The following is a 16,987-nucleotide window of genomic DNA, read 5'->3' as shown; positions in this document are numbered from 1 at the left end:
AACTAGGGTCCAATGTTCAAATTTCTGTTCTGGGTGCTGCACTTCGAAAAAGGACGTGTAGAATCTTGAAAGGGTCCAGGCAAGGGCCACAAGAATGATTAAGGGCCTGGAGGACAAACCTTAGGAGGAAAGACTAAGGGATCTGGGACTGTTCAGCCTGGGGAAGAAAAGACTGAAGGGGGCCTTGTTGGCTGCCTTTAGGTATGCAAGGGGTGATCTGGGAGAAAAAAACTGTTCCCTAGGGTGCCCCAGAGGAGGACAAGGAGCAATGGCCATATTCTGTTAGAGAATTAGTGTCAGGTTGGATGTAAGGAAGAACAACTTTACAGTAAGGGTGAGCAGAATCTGGAATAGACTTTCCAAGGAGGTAGTGCAGCCCCCAGCCTTGGAAGTCTTCAAGAAGAGACTGGACAGACACCTTGCTGGGATCATTTGATCTCAGCAGTATTCCTGCCCAGAGCAGGAGGGTTGGACTCTATGACCTTTTCAGGTCCCTTCCAGCCTTTAATTTCTATGATTCCTGAGTCTTTCAGAAAAGAGAAGGAAGGACCAGAGAGATCAGGAACCCTTAGGACTGGCTAGATGAGATATTACTCTTTGACCCAGTACTGTTTGGACCTTGGTTTGTATTATGTCAGGAACATCAATAGGTCAGAAAAGGAAGGCCTAGTAAAAGGGCAAGGCCTTATAAAAAGTCTGGTAAAGGGGCTGGAGTACAATTAAATGGTTCTAGGGAAAACTTGACAGGACTGAGCTCCTTGAACATTCAGCCTGACAGAGAAATACTACCTATAGGGGGAGGGTGGGAAGGGCCTGATTTTTAATACAGCAGTAGAGAGAAGACTGTCATTACTCTGCTCTATGGCAGGTTGGCCTTGGTGAATGGCATGGTGATGGACACTCACTTAGACACCCAGTTTCCCCGCTTTGAATTACAAGGCGATGTTCTGATGAGAGTCACTTGAGGCAGAACAACAGGGACTTGGAAGTCCCAGTTGTTTGTCCCAAAATTGCAATCAGGTATTGAAAACTGTAATCATATATTGAAAGTATATCAAGTATTGTGGTATACCCTGGATAAAATATCTGGGGGTTCAGAAAATGAGAGTGTACTTGCAGTGGGTGCTATTTTGCCTTTGTTCTAGTGGATTATACTACCTGATATCCTGAGGCTGTAGTAATGCCTTGACCTGTAATGTCCTGAGGCATATTTGTAATGCCTTGACCCAAACGGTGGCTACCCAACTGTTGAAAATATTTTCATGGGTAGGCATTCCACAGGAAATCTTAACAGACCAGGGCACCATGTTTATGTCCCAATAATTACAAGAGGTATGGGCCCTTTTAAGCATCTACTGGTCAGAACCTCTCCACAAACAGATGGTTTGGTGGAGTGGTTTAATTGGACTTTGGAACGAATGCTGAGGAAGCTTGTGTCAGCAGAGCCCCAGAAATGGGATACACTTTTACTTTATTTGTTGTCTGTGATCCAGGAGACTCTTCAACCATCAGTGGGGCTTTCATCTTCTGAGCTTCTGTACTGGAGACAACCCCGGGGTATATTAGACTTCCTTTAGGAGGTCTGAGAGCTCAAAATGGAGTACAGTATGTTCTCCAGCTATGGGAATAGCTGGATCTTGTGGGACCAAATGAATTTCTGAACTTCCCAACAAATGCAAGAATGACACCACAATAGGAATGCCCAACTCTGGGTGTATCAACCTGGGGACCAGGTCCTGTTGTTACTCCCCTTGTCAGAAAGCAAACTGTTAGCTAAATGGCAGGGTCCCTTTGAGGTTGTAAGGCAAGTTGAGGAGGTAAATTATGAAGTGCATTTAGTAGGGTAGGGAAGTGAGGTGAGTCCCAGGTATACCATGTCAATTTCCTGAAACTGTGGATTACTCAAGAAATGCTTTATGCTTTGATCAATTTGTCAGAAAGTATGGGAAATGTACAGGAAACAATTCAACTCCCAACTGATATGGTCACCCATGAGGAGAATCTGCCCACATCTCAGCAAATGGAGGCAAGGGCTCTACTGGGCGACTTCCCTGATGTGTTCATGACCAAACTGGGAGAACCACCCTCATTAGTCATCTTACAATCTTGAAACCTGGGTGCCCCATCCAAAAGGGACTCTCCAGAATATCAGTGTGATTATAGAAAGCTTTGAGAAAGGAAGTACAGAATATAATGGATATGGAGATGATTGAAGTGTCTTCAGGTGTTAGTTCTTAAACTGATCATATTCGTTTCTAAACAAGACAGTCCAGTTTTGCATTGATTTCCAAAAACCAAATGCAGTGTCAAAGTTTGATGCGTACCTGATAGGACTGTGTGAATAGGGAAGTATTTGATTTGGATTCAGATTCGGCCAATTTGGAGGACAGTGATTTGATTTGGTCATTTGAATCACTGTCCCTATTCTATTTGGCACTGATTCGGATCAGCTAAGGAGAGGCAGGCACAGCCGGGAGGATGCAGGTTCTCCTGTGGCTCCTCTAGTTGTGCCTGCCTCTCCCTGGGCAGGGTGAGCGGCAGGAGAAGCCCCCATGGCTGCCCTGCCCAGCCCCAGCCCCTGCTTGGCCCCATCCTCCTAGCACTTCAAAAAAACAACCCTGCACTCGCTGTCTGCAGCAGCGGGGATCAGGGCCTCTGGGGGCTTGTGGCAGAGGCCCCTGCTCATCACGGGGCAGTGGGGGACAGCATGGACATTCCCCCCCCAGCACCTGCATGGCAGCTGCCCCATGATGTGGGTGCAGTGTGACTTGGCAGGGCACCATGAACTGTTTGGGAGCTGGGGCTGAGTGGTGCAACAGGCGCCATGCATTGCCAAACTAGAAGGGCTGGGGCAATCCTCACTGCTCTGTGCTGCAGGCTCCGCCACAAGCCCTCAGAGGCCCTGATCACCGCTGCTGGGGTCAGTCAGTATTATTTCCTCAGGGCCTGCTTTACCTTGGTCACTGATCATGCCCCTTTAACATAGTTACAAGCAGTGCAAAAAGCCAACCTCAGATTTAACCCATTGGTACCTGGCTTTGCAGATGTATTTCTTTGAGATCTGCCATGAGTCAGGATCTGCACACACCAATGTGGGCTTCTCACAAGAAGGAGGAGGGCTAAATTCAAAAGTGAGTTCAAACTCAGACTCAACTCCCAGAAAAGAGAGTAGGGAGAGGAAGCAGGCTGCTGTGCTGATAAGAAGCCAGGGTAAGAAGTGGCTCTTCATCTAATGTCTGGAGAGGACAGAGTATTTTAGTTTGTTTGTACCATTGGAATGGCTGACTGCATGTTTGTTTGATGGGGATCAGCTCAGTGCCTTCTCTGAAGGAGTCTTGCTGGTATAGTTCACCAAGCAAAGTGTGCATGACACCAGCTTGTTGGGGCCTGCATTTACCCCAGTGTCTTTCCAGGTACGATTTGTGCTGTTGAAATTGTCCTACAGAGCCCTTAGTGGAGCTGCATACAGGATATGCTCATGAGCTGACTCTTGCTCTCCTTTCTGGTCCAAGTGTCTTGTCTGCCAGGGTTTAAAGGCTTGTCCCAGGCTTTTTGGGGATTTTCAGTAAATGTTGTGCTGTGTTGCTCATGGCTCAGCAGCTCAGGACTTGTGTGCTATAGACTTTATTTGTGAATAGGAGACCCAAAGTTGAGGAGATGGCTGAATGCCTCCAGCCAATCTTGTACACCCTAACTAAAAGAGTCTGTCTACCCCTCTGCTGCCCTATAACATTGTGCCCTGCTCCACCTGGCTTATAGTAGCACTTTTGTTCTTTGCTCGTTCTTTGTGTCCATAATCTGGGTTATATTAGAGAACAAATTTGCACCCTTGGTTTTATAGATGCAATTAGGATGCTCTTCCTCAGAGGCAGGGGCCTAGGAGGCTGTGTCTTCTGCTTGTGCCCTTGTGCAGAGCCAGGGTCATGTCTAAGTGAACTTTCAGACTAATAGAGTATTTTTTGCTTACTTTCAGCTTTTATTTTTTAATCCCTCTTGGCCTGCAGAGCTCATCTGTCTTTCTGAAATATTACCAGTGTAGAACATGTTATCTACCTTGTTCTTGGGGCAACAAGTCCTGGCAAAGGATGATCTTCGTGGTTAAGCCCAGGCCTGGAAGTTTGGATGTGTGCATTTTACTCCTTAGCGTGCCAGAAACTTGTTTTCTGATCTACAGAGTGGTCACTTCAACTCCCCATGGCTTTAAAAAACAGAGAGCAAAATCTCCATGTCACTGAGCAGTGGACCTTTTCTATTATCAGCATGGAGGAACCTTGTCAATGCTGTGAATGTAACTGATTCAGGTAGTGCATATCCAGTGCCTGTGGAGCCCATGGTTCTGAGCAGGGATGTTGTAAGGGCCAGTTCATTAGTGTCTGAAAGAGACTTTTAAATGATCCAGAAGGAAGTGTTAGAGAGGAGGTGATGATAGTCCTTCTCTCATTGCACCCCTTCAAGGCACACGAAAGGGTAAATGATTAATCATTTGACAGATAAGTGCCATGATAACCAGTTAGCTTACCAGTTATCCTATAGTTGCCAGCAGGCACAGTCTTGCAGGGAAGCGAAGCCACACGGTGTCCTAACAGGAATCAGAAGACAGAGGGCAGGCAGGATGGAAGAGGGCTAGGGAGACTAGTACCCATAGCCTAAGAGGAAAACTGGAAGCAGCTTAATGACTTGTCAATTAAGCAATTAACTGCTTGTTCCCAGGTGCTCCCTTCCTCCCAGCTCAGGGCTTCAGGTGGGCTGTGTTGTCTGGCTGGGCTTGCCTCCTCCCCGCAGTCAAAGGGCTCCAGGAGCCTTTGCAGCTGCTGTGTTAAAATTGGAGATCCAAGTTTTCTGTTCACCACGGGGAAAAAATGTAGACTTTCTTCCTTAAAGGAGAAAAACAAAGGAAACAGTGAGTTTACACACACAAGCATACCAGATTTTTAGGGCCTGGTACATCATTAACTGGTTCCAAGGATGCACTTGAGCATGGTGTAGTGAGAAATGAGATGCAATTCATCTAAGGGTGCAGACAAATGCTGTACAAGATATGCATGCCATTTGCAATGTTCCAGAAGCAGCTAAAGTGCACCAAAGTAGTGCCTCTTGAAATGAGGAGAAGCAGGGGACCCATAGGCCCTCCAGAATTCTACAGTGCTTCACTCCCACCTCCACCCCTATAGGGTGGACAGTTCAGCCACTGCTGCTGCGGTTGCTGAGTTCTCTAGCCCCAGTCCCCTCTACCTTTCTGTTCCAGTGAGAGGAGGAGAAGTTCAGGGGATTTAGGAATGAAGAGTTGCAGTGTGGGGGCTCCTCATCCCCCTTCACAGGTCCCCATGCCTCCCCCCCTTCCCAAACCCACAATCTCTGACTCCTGCCTCAGCTCCTGGCCCTGGGAACACTCAGTTCTGCTGGAGCTAGCATCTCCAGCCCTTATTAGCTGCTACCTCTGCTCTGGTGAGAGGTAAAAAAGAGAGGCTTGTGGGGAGTTGGGGCTGGAGAGCTAGATATCCCCTCAGTGGAGCACCCCTACCACTTTTTAGACTCTTGCTAGATGTCCACCCCACTGCCACCCCCTGCCAGACTCCTGTGCCCACACCACTGCCCACCACCATACCCTCATGTCCCCTGCTGCTGTTGGAGCTGGGATTCTGGCGCTCTACCCTTCAGTTCCCATATTTCTCTAGTTCTGGTAGAGGGTCAGGGTCTCCAGACACCAACTGACTTCTGGGGGTGAGGAAACACTGGTCCACTGTATTCCCAGCCCTGAGGAGGGGGGCCAAGGAATGGGATGAGGAGCAGAGCATCAGTAACGTAACTGAGGGTGGCCAAGAGTACTGCTTGCCCCAGACACAGACTTTGGAGGGGCACCAGAATGGTCTTTCATCCTCAGTGCCCATGCCACGCAGGTTTTACTCAATACTGTTCTGTCCCTTGTCAAAGCCTCAGCCTCCTTGGCTTCATCCTCCTTTTTCTCTGGCTACAGGCCTTCAGCCCTGGCCTACCAATTCAAGCTTTGGCCCTGGTCTCTTGCTTTGGGCCCCTGGCTACCCCAAGGCTTTTCCTGGTATCTGCCCTTCTGGGCTGATCCCACCCTCTTGGGCTCAGAGTCTCCCACCCCAGTGCTCAGCCATCTCAGGCAATGCTGGGCTCCCTACCCCTGCATTTGCCTTACTTGAGTTCTGGGCCCTCCGGTCCAGTCAGTGCCTTGAGCCTGACCCCCGGCAGGGCTCAAGGCAATCACATGCCCCTCAGGCACTAATGGGGCCTCCAAACACCCCTATAGTCCTAAATCAGGGGTTTTCAACCTCTTTTAACAAGTGTGCCCCTTCTGGGTGCATGGCAGGTGTGTGCCCCCAGGTCTGCACACAGGGCATGGGTGGGCTGGGGCCAGGGTTATGCTGGGCTGTTCTGGGAAGGAGGGGGGGGGGGGGGGGAATTGGGCCAGGCTGCACTTGGGGCAGGCAGCAGTAGCACTGAGAGGGAGGATACTGGGGGTGCTAACTCACTGTACCCCACCCTCAACCCCTGCTCCCATCACAGCCCGACCCAACACCCCCGCCAGAAACAGCCCAGAGCTGTCCCGGCCCCAGCCTGCCCTGCCCCATGTGCAGATCTGGGGGCAGACACCCCTGCCCCCACCACCATGTCTTTCAGGGTTGCATACAGTGGCAGGAGTCACCCCCACCCCTGCAGCCCCAGTCCTTGTGCCTCCCAAACAAGCCGCTCATGGTTCTGTCCCACGCCCTGCCCCACCCCAGCTCCAGCCCCTGCCCCACTCCATCCCTCACCACAGCAGCCTACAGGACTGGGGCTACTGGGCGGGGGGAGGCTGCAGCCACCCCAAAATTCACCATAGCCTGCCCCCCCAACCAGGATCCCAGTGCTGCTACCTGCCCTGAGTGCAGCGTGGCCCAGCCCACGTCAGGAAGAGCCCAGCGTTGCCCCGCATACAGATCCAGGGGCACACCCCCACCCCATGCCCTCCTGGGGTGCACATAGTGACAGGACCCCCCTGCACAGTACAGTCCCATGCCCTGCCCCAGCTAGGCAGCCCCTCCCACTGCCTCCCCCCCAACAACAAAACTTACCTGCTGGACTCCGGCTGCTCTCCCTGTGACCGGGCTGCACTCCTGGCTGCTTGTATGCTGCACTGCGGCTGCATGCATGCACGTGGAGTTCTGCATGTCCCCTATGACCCTTTTAAGTACCCTGAAGGGTATGTGTACCCCTGGTTGATGACCGCTGTCCTATAACATAACAACAGGTCAAGCAACTGCTTAACACAAGCTTTCCTTTCTGGGAAACAAACATCAACAAAGGAAAATTGCACAACCCCCTTAAGAGGAAGCTTCCCCTCTTGCAAGCTCTCTGCTCTTTACTTGCAGTCCTAAGCTCTAGCTCAGTCGGCCATAGTCCTCTCAACGCAGGGCTTTTTCCCTGGTAGCCTGTTGGCTTTTCATCAGCCCTCCAGCAACAGCCACTTCTCAACAGAGCTGTTTTCCCTTTGGGCTTCTGGAGTAGACCACCTGCCCTAGCTCAAATTCTGGCATATCTATCTCCCAGGCTCTGCCTGTTTCCAGTCAGGTGACTTCTCTGGGTTGGTTACAGGTGTTCTTTAACTGGGTTTGCTGGCTTCACCTGTAACAGTTTACTGCTGTTGCCAGGGCCCTAGTTGATGCAGCAGTGTTTAGTTTTCCCATGCATGTCTCTGTGGCTGTATTATTGCAGACCTGCTAGCTCCCCAACTCACAGCTTACAAGCCCCTGAGGCCTGCTCTTTTGAAGCTTCTAACAAGCAGCCTTCCTCCATCTGAGGCTCTCCCTGCAGCTGTTCCCCTCTCTTCAGGTAACAGGAGCCCCACTTGAAACCTCCTGCCATTTTATATTGATCCATTACTTGAGAGAATGTCAAATTAGACTTTATCAGAAGCCTTACTGAAGTCCAGGTATAATAGATCCACTGCATTCCCTTCATCCACACAACTAGTTACTTTGTCAAAGAGCAAGCTGGTTTAGCATTATTTGTTCCTAACAAATCCACGTTGGCTTTTTGTGATCAGCGTTTCTTTTTCCTGATTATTACAAATTGATATCTTCATAATTTGCTCCAGTGACTTCCCAGGTATGACTTTTCTCCAGTTTTTCAGGAGGTTCAGATTCCAAAGGTCCAAGACTACTTGTGAAATCCTCATGGGTTTGGGGATAAATTGATTCCTATGCTATCATCCACATAGCATTAATCCATTGCATAGGAACCATACATGTTTGCTAGGTTGGGCTCTCTCTTTAACCATCCCGAGGATTGTCAATTGCTGCCATTCATGCATTTGGGCGAATAATAGCAGATGGATGCACATAGATGGTGAGACACCCTGACTTTGCTTGGTGGAGGGCTATGTTAGCAACGTGCCAGGGGCCTGATTACAGTCATCCTATCTGTAACATGTAGATCAGGGGGTTTCAACCTTTTTGGATCATTGTACACCCCCACCCCCAGCAGCCAGACATGGGGCAGTGTACCCCCAGCTGCTGAGCATTTCGGGGGGGCAGCTTGCAGTCAGACGCCAGCAGGGTGTGCCTGCATGGCAGTGCAGCATGGTAGCACTCTGTCCCCACCCATGTGTACTCCCTTGGGTCTTCTCAAATAGCCCCAGGGGTATGCATACCCCCAGCTGACAACCCCTGATGTAGATGATGAGTTTCATGAGATGAAGATAGCACTTCAAATGTTGTGTTCTGCAATAATGATAGTTGCTTATAATATCTTCAGCCTGAGGGCCTCAAAGAATTGGAAAAGTGCTATCTCCATGGTATTCAGGGAGGGCTAGATATATAAAGGTCACATAACATTGAAATGAGGCCATGAACAAACCAAGATTTGAAGTCATCTCTCTTTTGGATTCTTAATGGTGGTTGTCCAAGTTCTACTCTGGAGCACATAGGGTAGACCAGCGGTTCCCAATATGGTGCCTGCAGGTGCCTTGGTGCCCTCCCCCTCCCCTTGAGGTTTATTCAGGTGCTCATACACATTTTCATGATCAGTAGAAATCATTATTCCAACAAAAAACGCTAAATTTTAATATTCATATTAGCACCTTCTGCTTTTTCTTTTAAATTTGAATGTGCCCTTGGGCACATAAACATTAGGAACCCCTGGGCTAGACCGTGGGAAGAAGCTGCCTGGCTTCTAGCTTTTAACAGTGCTGGGGTGAGCAGGACCTTTTTCCCCAAGCCACTTGCTCTGGTACCAGCAAAAAAGCCCTATGAGTTATAAGCTTAATACCCTGGTACCCAGACAACAGAAGAAGTATGGGCCCTGTTCTCTGGTAGTATCCATGCTGTGCTCTTCCTCAGGAGCCTAGTGTTCTGACTGCAATGCTGGTTTTGCCTCAGGGAAGCTTTCCCCCATTGGCATTTGCTGCTTCCTGAACCATCCTGGTGATCCAACGGTGTGTGAGCAGGGGACATGCCAAGGTAGAATTAAGGTGCAACAGGCACAGGAGTTTGCTGGTCTCTTTCCTAAAATGCAAACTTCTGAATTCTGAGGGGCAGGGGGGCTTAACTGTTACTCTGTTCTGGCAGGAGGGAGCAAGGACCAACCCCGGTGGAGAAGAAGAAGAAAGGAAAGAGGAAAAATGAGATGCCAGTGGAGAGTTTGGAATTGGATCATGAGCTGCTGAACCCCTCTGTGCAGAGCCCTGAGGAGTCCATTGAATCTGCAGACAGCCAGGTATGTTCAAGGTCCTGGTTCCAGGTGACTTGGATTGATCTCCCCAGCTGGCTGGAGTCATTTATACATCTAGGTCTTGACCAAAAGTAGCGCAATGCCAGTACCTTAAGCTCAGAGCTTATGGCATTCTCTCAACAGTGAGAGTCCTAGAGAGCAATGTTGAGTAGGGATGCCTACATGAGGTTTCTAACTGGTGGTGTAAAGCTTAAGCAAAGACCATTACCTTAAAGAGGAAGGAAGAGCGTCCAGCCCAACATTCGTTATCTCTGAACCAGGCTAAAAAGCATGTAGAAGAGCTAGTCCTAGGAGATGCCAAATGTCTTTAGTGGCTTTGGAGAAGTTGAGACTCCTGTGCATCAAGCCAGGAGTAGTCCTGAAACGCTCAGGATTGGGCCCAGTGTGTTAGCATCCAACAAAATAGGGCTGAAACATTGAGGTGCAAGCCCTTGTGCTCCAAGCTGGAAGCCAGAAATATCTGTACGAGTCTTGCTGTATGATAGTGCAGATGCTGGAGCCTGACAAGGGTATCAGCACAGAGTATTAGAAAACTTGTCATTGAGGAACCAGTGGACACTGGAAAGCATTGAGAACAGCCTTGTAGTTGGCTTGCATCCTGCACCCTGTGACACCATTGACCTGTTGATCTGGGTGGGGTTGGAATTCACCCTATGCTAGGGGCTCTCTCAACTTTCACCTTCTCCTGACATCACCAAATTCTTGTGGTCAGAGTATGGTACAAGAGTAAGGCTCCTGTTTTACTGTCTCTGCTCCTCTCCCTCCCTGACTGCCTTTCTTGTTTGGTATACAGAAGAGACGCTCAGGACGCCAGGTAAAGCGAAGGAAATACAATGAGGACCTGGATTTCAAAGTGGTGGATGATGATGGCGAGACGATAGCAGTACTGGGGGCTGGGCGGACCTCTGCACTCTCCGCATCCACTCTTGCATGGCAGGCAGAGGTATGGAAGCTCTGTACAGCTCTGTGCCTGCTAGAAAGAAAGGGACCCTTTGTTTTCCTCCAGCCCTCACTGTGCACTTCCGAAAGGATTATGGGTGTGTGGACAGGGTGGAGCAGAGCTATTGGGACACACATGGAGAGTGCTGTACATAGGCTGAAAGGTTATGGGGGAATGTCTAAGTCTGGGCAGAAGCTGGGTCTGTAAGAGGTTTATGTTCACAGAAAGTCATGGCAGAAGAACAGCGCATTGCTGCTTCATGCAGCTGGAGTGAGCTCAGTGCATTTCTTTCTAATTCAGCCAGCAAGGAGGAAGGAAAGGACACTTCTTTCCAATTTACCATAGAGCAGTGAGTCTTTAGTCCCTCATCACTTAGCAACTAGAAATGTGAGGGGCCCATCAGGTCCCTAACATGTCTGTGGCTGAAGTCAGAGAGGGCCTCTTCCCTATGCCTCATTCTTGAGTTAGTTGATAGTCTGGCATCCCTGTCTCTTCCCCTAGAGACTGTTTACAGCCTTACAAGCTTCACAGGCAGAAAACCTAGGAACATTCTGCCTCCAGCACCCCAAGTATGTCAAGAAGGCTAACAGCATACTGGGCTGCATAAGTAGGATTGCCAGCAGATCAAGGGAGGTGATTATTCTCCTCTATTCAGCACTGGTGAGGCCACATCTGGAGTAATGTGTTTAGTGTTGGAACTCCCGCTACAGAGAGGATGTGGACAAATCGGAGAGTCCAGTGGAGGGTGGAGGGGCTGGGGGACATGACTTATGAGGAGAGGTCAAGGGAACTGGGCTTATTTAGTCTGCAAAAGAGAAGACTGAGGGGGGAGTTAATAGCAGCTGTCAACAAGGGTGATTCAAAAGAGGATGGAACTAGACTTTTCAGTGGTGGCAGATAACAGAACAAGGAGCAAGAGTCTCAAGTTGCAGCAAGGGAAATTTAGGTTAGATATTAGGAAAAAATTCTCACTAGGAGAGTAGTAAAATACTGGAACAGGTTACTCAGAATGGTTTTGGATTCTCCATCCTTGGAGGTTTTTGAGACCCTGCTGGACAAAGCCTTGCCTGGGATGATCTAGCTGTGGATGGTCCTGCTTTGAATAGGAGGCTGGACTAGATGACCTCATGAGCTCCCTTCCAACTGTAATTTTATATGATTCTAAGTTCTGTCTCCTGTGTGTGAGCAAGTACCAGCTCCTCCTCCAGGCTGAGGTGAAAGATATAGAGTGCCCTGGGGTGAGTGAGCACTATATCTTTCCCACTTTCCTGCCACACCTTGTTCTTTCAGTGGTTTGTTTCATTTGGTGAGTGCCTTACCCCTCCTGATGAAGTATATCTAATGAACAATGCTCCACAGGATCTCCTTGGAAATATAGTCTTTTACCTCCCCTTTACTGCACACCTCGCAGTGTCTTTTGATTCAGGGTGAGGCCAACTCCGCTCTGGCTTTTCCCTAAGCCAGTGTTTCTCAAATTTTGGATACCTGGAGCACACTTTTTTCTGTGTGCGTGTGCACGTGTGTGTAAGACTTGCACAATGGTACCCAACCTTTTGGACCTGTGGGTCAGATGAGTGGTGCCATGATGGTTCGTGGGCCAGATCCAGTCCATGAGCCCAGTACTAAGCGAAGTACTGGACCAGCTGGGGCCTGATCCAGCTGCAGAGGACCAGCATAGCCAGGTCCTGATCCATTCATGCAGGGCAGGAGCAGCTGGGTCTCAATTCCACTGTACAAGCCTCACAGAGCTTGGAAATTTTGTGGTGGAGAAATGATGGCAGTGTTAATTGCCACTACTTCCCCATTGCCAGATTTCCAGACCCATGGGGATCTCCATGGGCTGGATCTGATATTGCTAAAACAGGGGTGTCCAACCTTTTTGAATGTGGGGCCGGATCTTGAACTTTTTATCACTCAGTGGGCCGGTAAGCCATATTCAAAGACCACACAGGCAGCGGTATCACATCACCCCTCCAAAACAGAAGTACAGTGTTTACTTTCATTTCCCATCACAGCACCTCAGGCTTCAGAAAATAGCTTGGAGGGCCTCGTGTTGGACAAGCCTGTGCTAAAGTATCATTTTTTGCAGCACACTTCCACCACTCTCCCGGCACACTAGTGTGCTGTGGTACACCCTCTGGGAATTACTGTTCTAGGCAGCATTCCCTCTAAGCTGCCCGGCCACGCAGGCATGCTCATGCCGCGGTGTCAGGCACACCAGCGCAGCCATGCATGCCACACAGCTTAGAGGGAACACTGGTCCTAGGCCCACTCAGTCTAGTCTGGGCTCCTCTCAGCACAAGTCTTCCTTAGGCCTATTTGCAATCCTTCTGCTAGGCTTTCACTTGCTTTGGCCTTTTTCCCAGTGGAGGCGGTGCAGTGGCATAGTCACACACCCCCTTTTGGATAATGGCAATCCCTTTCAGATCACAGGTGCAGCTGCTGGGGACTTTTTAAGTCCCAGAAGCAGGTAAAAATCCCCCCTACCCCCACTCTTGGCACACCCTCCCCTTCCCTCCCTGAGCAGGGGTACCTGCCCTCCTTTCTTGTTCTTCCCTCTCCTGCTCACTGCTCTCACCATCTCTGAGGACCCTGCCACATGTTACACTTCAGACATGTTAAGTGTTAATCATGTTAATCACATCTTAAGTTGTAACCCAGCCACACATTAAAGCAATTAATGTTGTCATAAAACAAGGAATAAACCACAAAGTTATTCCACTAAAAATGTGCAATGACTTTGTGGCTGGGTCCTATCATGCTATTAATTGAACATGTGGCCAGGTGCACCCATGTGGCTCAAAGCCCCAATCAGCTGATGGGGCTTCCAGCTGCAAGAGTGCATGGTGCACCCATGTGGCTGGGAGCCCCTCAGCTGAGGGAGCTCCTAGCTGCAGCAGCTTGCTACTCAGCTAGTACTCATGATCCTGGGCTCCCCCTGCACCAGGCATGATGGAATCTGATGCTTGATCCCACAATTAATGCTTCTACTATGTATGTGTGGCATGTCAGGAAATGTAGTTGTGTTGATTGTGCATCCCATCCTGCCTTTACCTGCACATCTGGCAGAGACCTGGCTGACCTGGGAATGTGGGTAGTTCCATAACTGCTGTTGCCTAGCTGTAGCTGGGCTGCACAGAGGTGGATTCCTCAAGGACAGTGGTGGTGGTGACAGCAGGCACATCCCTCTCCCATGTTCCCCAGCAGCACAGGAGCAGGGGCAGAGAGGGAACAGCTCCTTGCATAGCCATTCCCACAGTCCTGGCTTGAGCAGGGCAGGAGTAGCTGGGACAGTGGTGGCAGGAGCTCTCCCCAACCCCTTCTTGTGCTCAGAAAAGTAAGTGGAGAGGGCAAGGTAGGGACTGGGAAGGGACATGCCATGAGCACAGATGGGAGAGAAGGGTGCTGAGAGTTTGGGGGGGGGGGGGGAATCTTACTTAATTGGTGACTTTAAAAGTCTCTTCCTGGTACTACCATGGCATGACCTGCTGGGAGCAGGGGTTGCAGCCACCTCTGCAGTGCTGGTTGCTGCTTTCTTACCCCCCTTTTTATAATCTGCCCATGTTGAGGCCTACTCCATCTTTAGCTAGTTTCCTCCCAGTTCTGGACATTTCCAGGCCTGCTCAGTTTCTGTATTCTTAGTCCATAGATTATAAGGCTGGAAGAGACCTCAGGAAATCATCGGGTCCAGCCCCCTGCACTAGGCAGGAAAGACAGCTGGGGTCAGGTGACTCCAGCAAGATGACTGTCCAGTCACCTTTTAAAGATTTCCAGGGTAGATGATTGTACCACCTCTGGAGGGAGCTTATTCCACAGTCTGGACACCCTAACTGTGACCAGGTTTTTCCTAATGTTGAGCCTGAAACGGTCTTCCAGGAGTTCGTGGCCATTACTTCTGGTTCTCCCCAAGGGAGCCCTGGTGAACAGTTGTTCACTGAGCCCTTGATGTACGCCTCTGATGTAGGGGTAAGCTGCTACCAAGTCCCTTCTCAGCCTTCTCTTTTTCAGGCTGAAGAGTCCCAGGTTCCTCTGCCTTTCCTCGTATGGTTTGCTCTGCAAGCCTCTCATCATACAGGTGGCCCTTCTCTGGACTCACTCAAGTTTTACCAGGTCCTTGTTAAAGTGTGGCACCCAGAACTGGATGCAGTACTCCATTTGGGGGGGGTCTCACTAATGCTGTGTAGAGCTGAAGAATCACTTCCTTGGTTTTGATGCATGCCAGAGTATTATTTGCCCTGCTGGCAACAGCATCGCACTGCTGGCTCATATTCATACTGTAGTCTGTTATTACCCCCAGGTCCCTTTCATTTGTGATGCTGGTCAGTTTGGCGCCATCAAGCCTGTAGTTGCTTAGGGGGTTGTTCGTCCCCAGGTAGAGCACTCTTACATTTCTCAACTTTGAACTTCATCTGGTTCTGACTCGCCCAACTTGCTAACCTGTCTCTATCTGCCTGTATCTGTAGCCTATCTTCAAACATGACCATGCTTCCCCATAGCTTGGTGTCATCCATGAACTTGGCCAGTGAGCTCTTCACCCCCACATCCAACTCAATGATAGAGATGTTAAAAAGTACTGAACCAAGCACTGACCCGTGTGAGACACCACTGGCCACTTCTCGCCAGGACAACACAGATCCGTTCCTTAGGACTCTCTGGGTTCTACCCCACAGCCAGCTTCATACCCACCTAATTGTCTCGTGGTTAAGCCCACAATCCTCCAATTTTTTTGCAAGAACATCATGGGATACCAGATTAAAGGTTTTTTGGAAGTCAAGGCATACAAGGTCAACCTCCTCTCTCTTATCCAGGTGGCGAGTTACCTGGTCGTAAACTGACCAGGACCAGGTCTAGGAGAGCATTACCTCTGGTTGGCCCATGCACTTCCTGAGCCAGGAAGAGCTCTTCGATGTGGGTCAGGAAGGAACATGACCGGTCTGACTTGGCCGAATCTCCAGCCTTCTTCAGCAGTCACTCCTCTCCTTTCTGTTAGCAGAGCTCTTTTATTCTTTCCCTGCTGTATCTGTCTCTCATATCAGTGCTAGGGTGAGACTTTCCAGTCTTGAGCTGTCCCTGTCAAGGACCCTTCCTTCATTGTTATGCGGAGCAAAGGGGGCCTATTACATTGTCCTTTCTATCCTCTTCACTTACTGCCCTTAGGATTCCTGTGGGCAAGTGGCACTTTACCTCTGGCCTGCAGAGCTCCCCAGGGGCTCAGAAATTTGGATGCAGGGGGAGCAGTAGCAGCATTAATTGCTGTGGCATCCAGAGCTGTGGCAATTCATGCTGCCACTGTTCCCTCTGCTGCCAATTTTCTGGAACCCTGTCAAGCCCTGTGAACCAGATAAAATTGTCCCAGGTGCCAGGCTTGATCTGGAATGTGGGGCTGAGCTGGTGCAAAGGATCACTCTTGTGGCTGGATCCAGTGTATGGGCCCAGGTCAGTGCACTTGATTGCACCCATGGAAAGACCTTGCACACTGATCCCGTACTGGATCCAGCTCATGGACTGACTCCACCCACAGGATCTGGCTTACAGAACTGCTGCACACCATTTATCTGGCCTATGGGGTCAGAAGGTTGATCACCATTACTGTAGGCTGCTACCATGGTGCCCCCATTCCTCATCCCTTAAATGAGGCTTTATGGCTTCATTTATCCAGTATCTTGTCTCTGACTGTCTAGTTTCTGTGGTAGAGTGGTGCCCAGAGTTATGCCCAGAGCAGGGGGGTTGGACTCCATCTTTCAAGGTTCCTTCCATCCCTTAATTTCTATGACTGTTCACAGGAGACTCATGTGTACTGCATTGGATCATAGGTAGGGTCCTACCAAATTTGGGGTGGCTGCACCCAATGTTGTGGTTTGGGCGTAGTGCCAGGTGCCATTTTCACAGCAGTGTGTGGCACCCACCCCTCCCCCTCTGCAGCCTTGTAAACCCCCAGGAAAGGTGAAGGCACTGGCCTATTTTCCTACCCATCTTTTCATGAATGGGGCCACAGCTGGTCATCCATTTCACATCTGTCCATCCTCTCTATTAGGGGCAACTCCGGGGCAATCAGGCCTTGGGCCAGCAACACTTAACATGTAGAGGCATCCCTTCCACATCTTATATTTTCCTACTTGTCAGCCTTGCTCCGACTGCACAAAATTAATTGATGGTTGCCTTGGGTAGTACCTAGTTTGCAGCCCAGAAATCCCTGCATGGTAGGTAAGGGATTGAAGAGGTGAGGAGGGCCTGTCTGTGCTAACAAGCACTTCCTGCAGCACCAAAGCAAGAGCATAGACACAAGAGCCCCTCCAGTGCTTGCATACTCTG

At 49.8% G+C, this 16,987-nt stretch overlaps 1 protein-coding gene across 6 annotated transcripts in view; it reads left to right on the top strand.

Moving 5' to 3' along the window:
* The window catches only part of CHD6 (chromodomain helicase DNA binding protein 6), a 256,715-nt gene that overhangs the window by 77,195 nt on the left and 162,533 nt on the right, over positions 1 to 16,987 (top strand). For all 6 annotated transcript variants that reach the window (XM_019500672.2, XM_059733285.1, XM_059733283.1 and 3 more), the window contains 2 exons: positions 9,573 to 9,720; positions 10,529 to 10,678. In XM_019500672.2, the coding sequence (XP_019356217.1) occupies positions 9,573 to 9,720; positions 10,529 to 10,678 (298 nt within the window). The remainder of the gene's footprint in view (positions 1 to 9,572; positions 9,721 to 10,528; positions 10,679 to 16,987) is intronic.

The sequence above is a fragment of the Alligator mississippiensis genome, chromosome 9 (genome assembly GCF_030867095.1).
Source record: "Alligator mississippiensis isolate rAllMis1 chromosome 9, rAllMis1, whole genome shotgun sequence".
In the NCBI taxonomy this organism is placed as follows: Eukaryota; Metazoa; Chordata; order Crocodylia; family Alligatoridae; genus Alligator; species Alligator mississippiensis.
The sequence above is the reverse complement of the archived record's forward strand: the minus strand, read 5'-3'. Positions and strand labels throughout refer to the sequence as shown.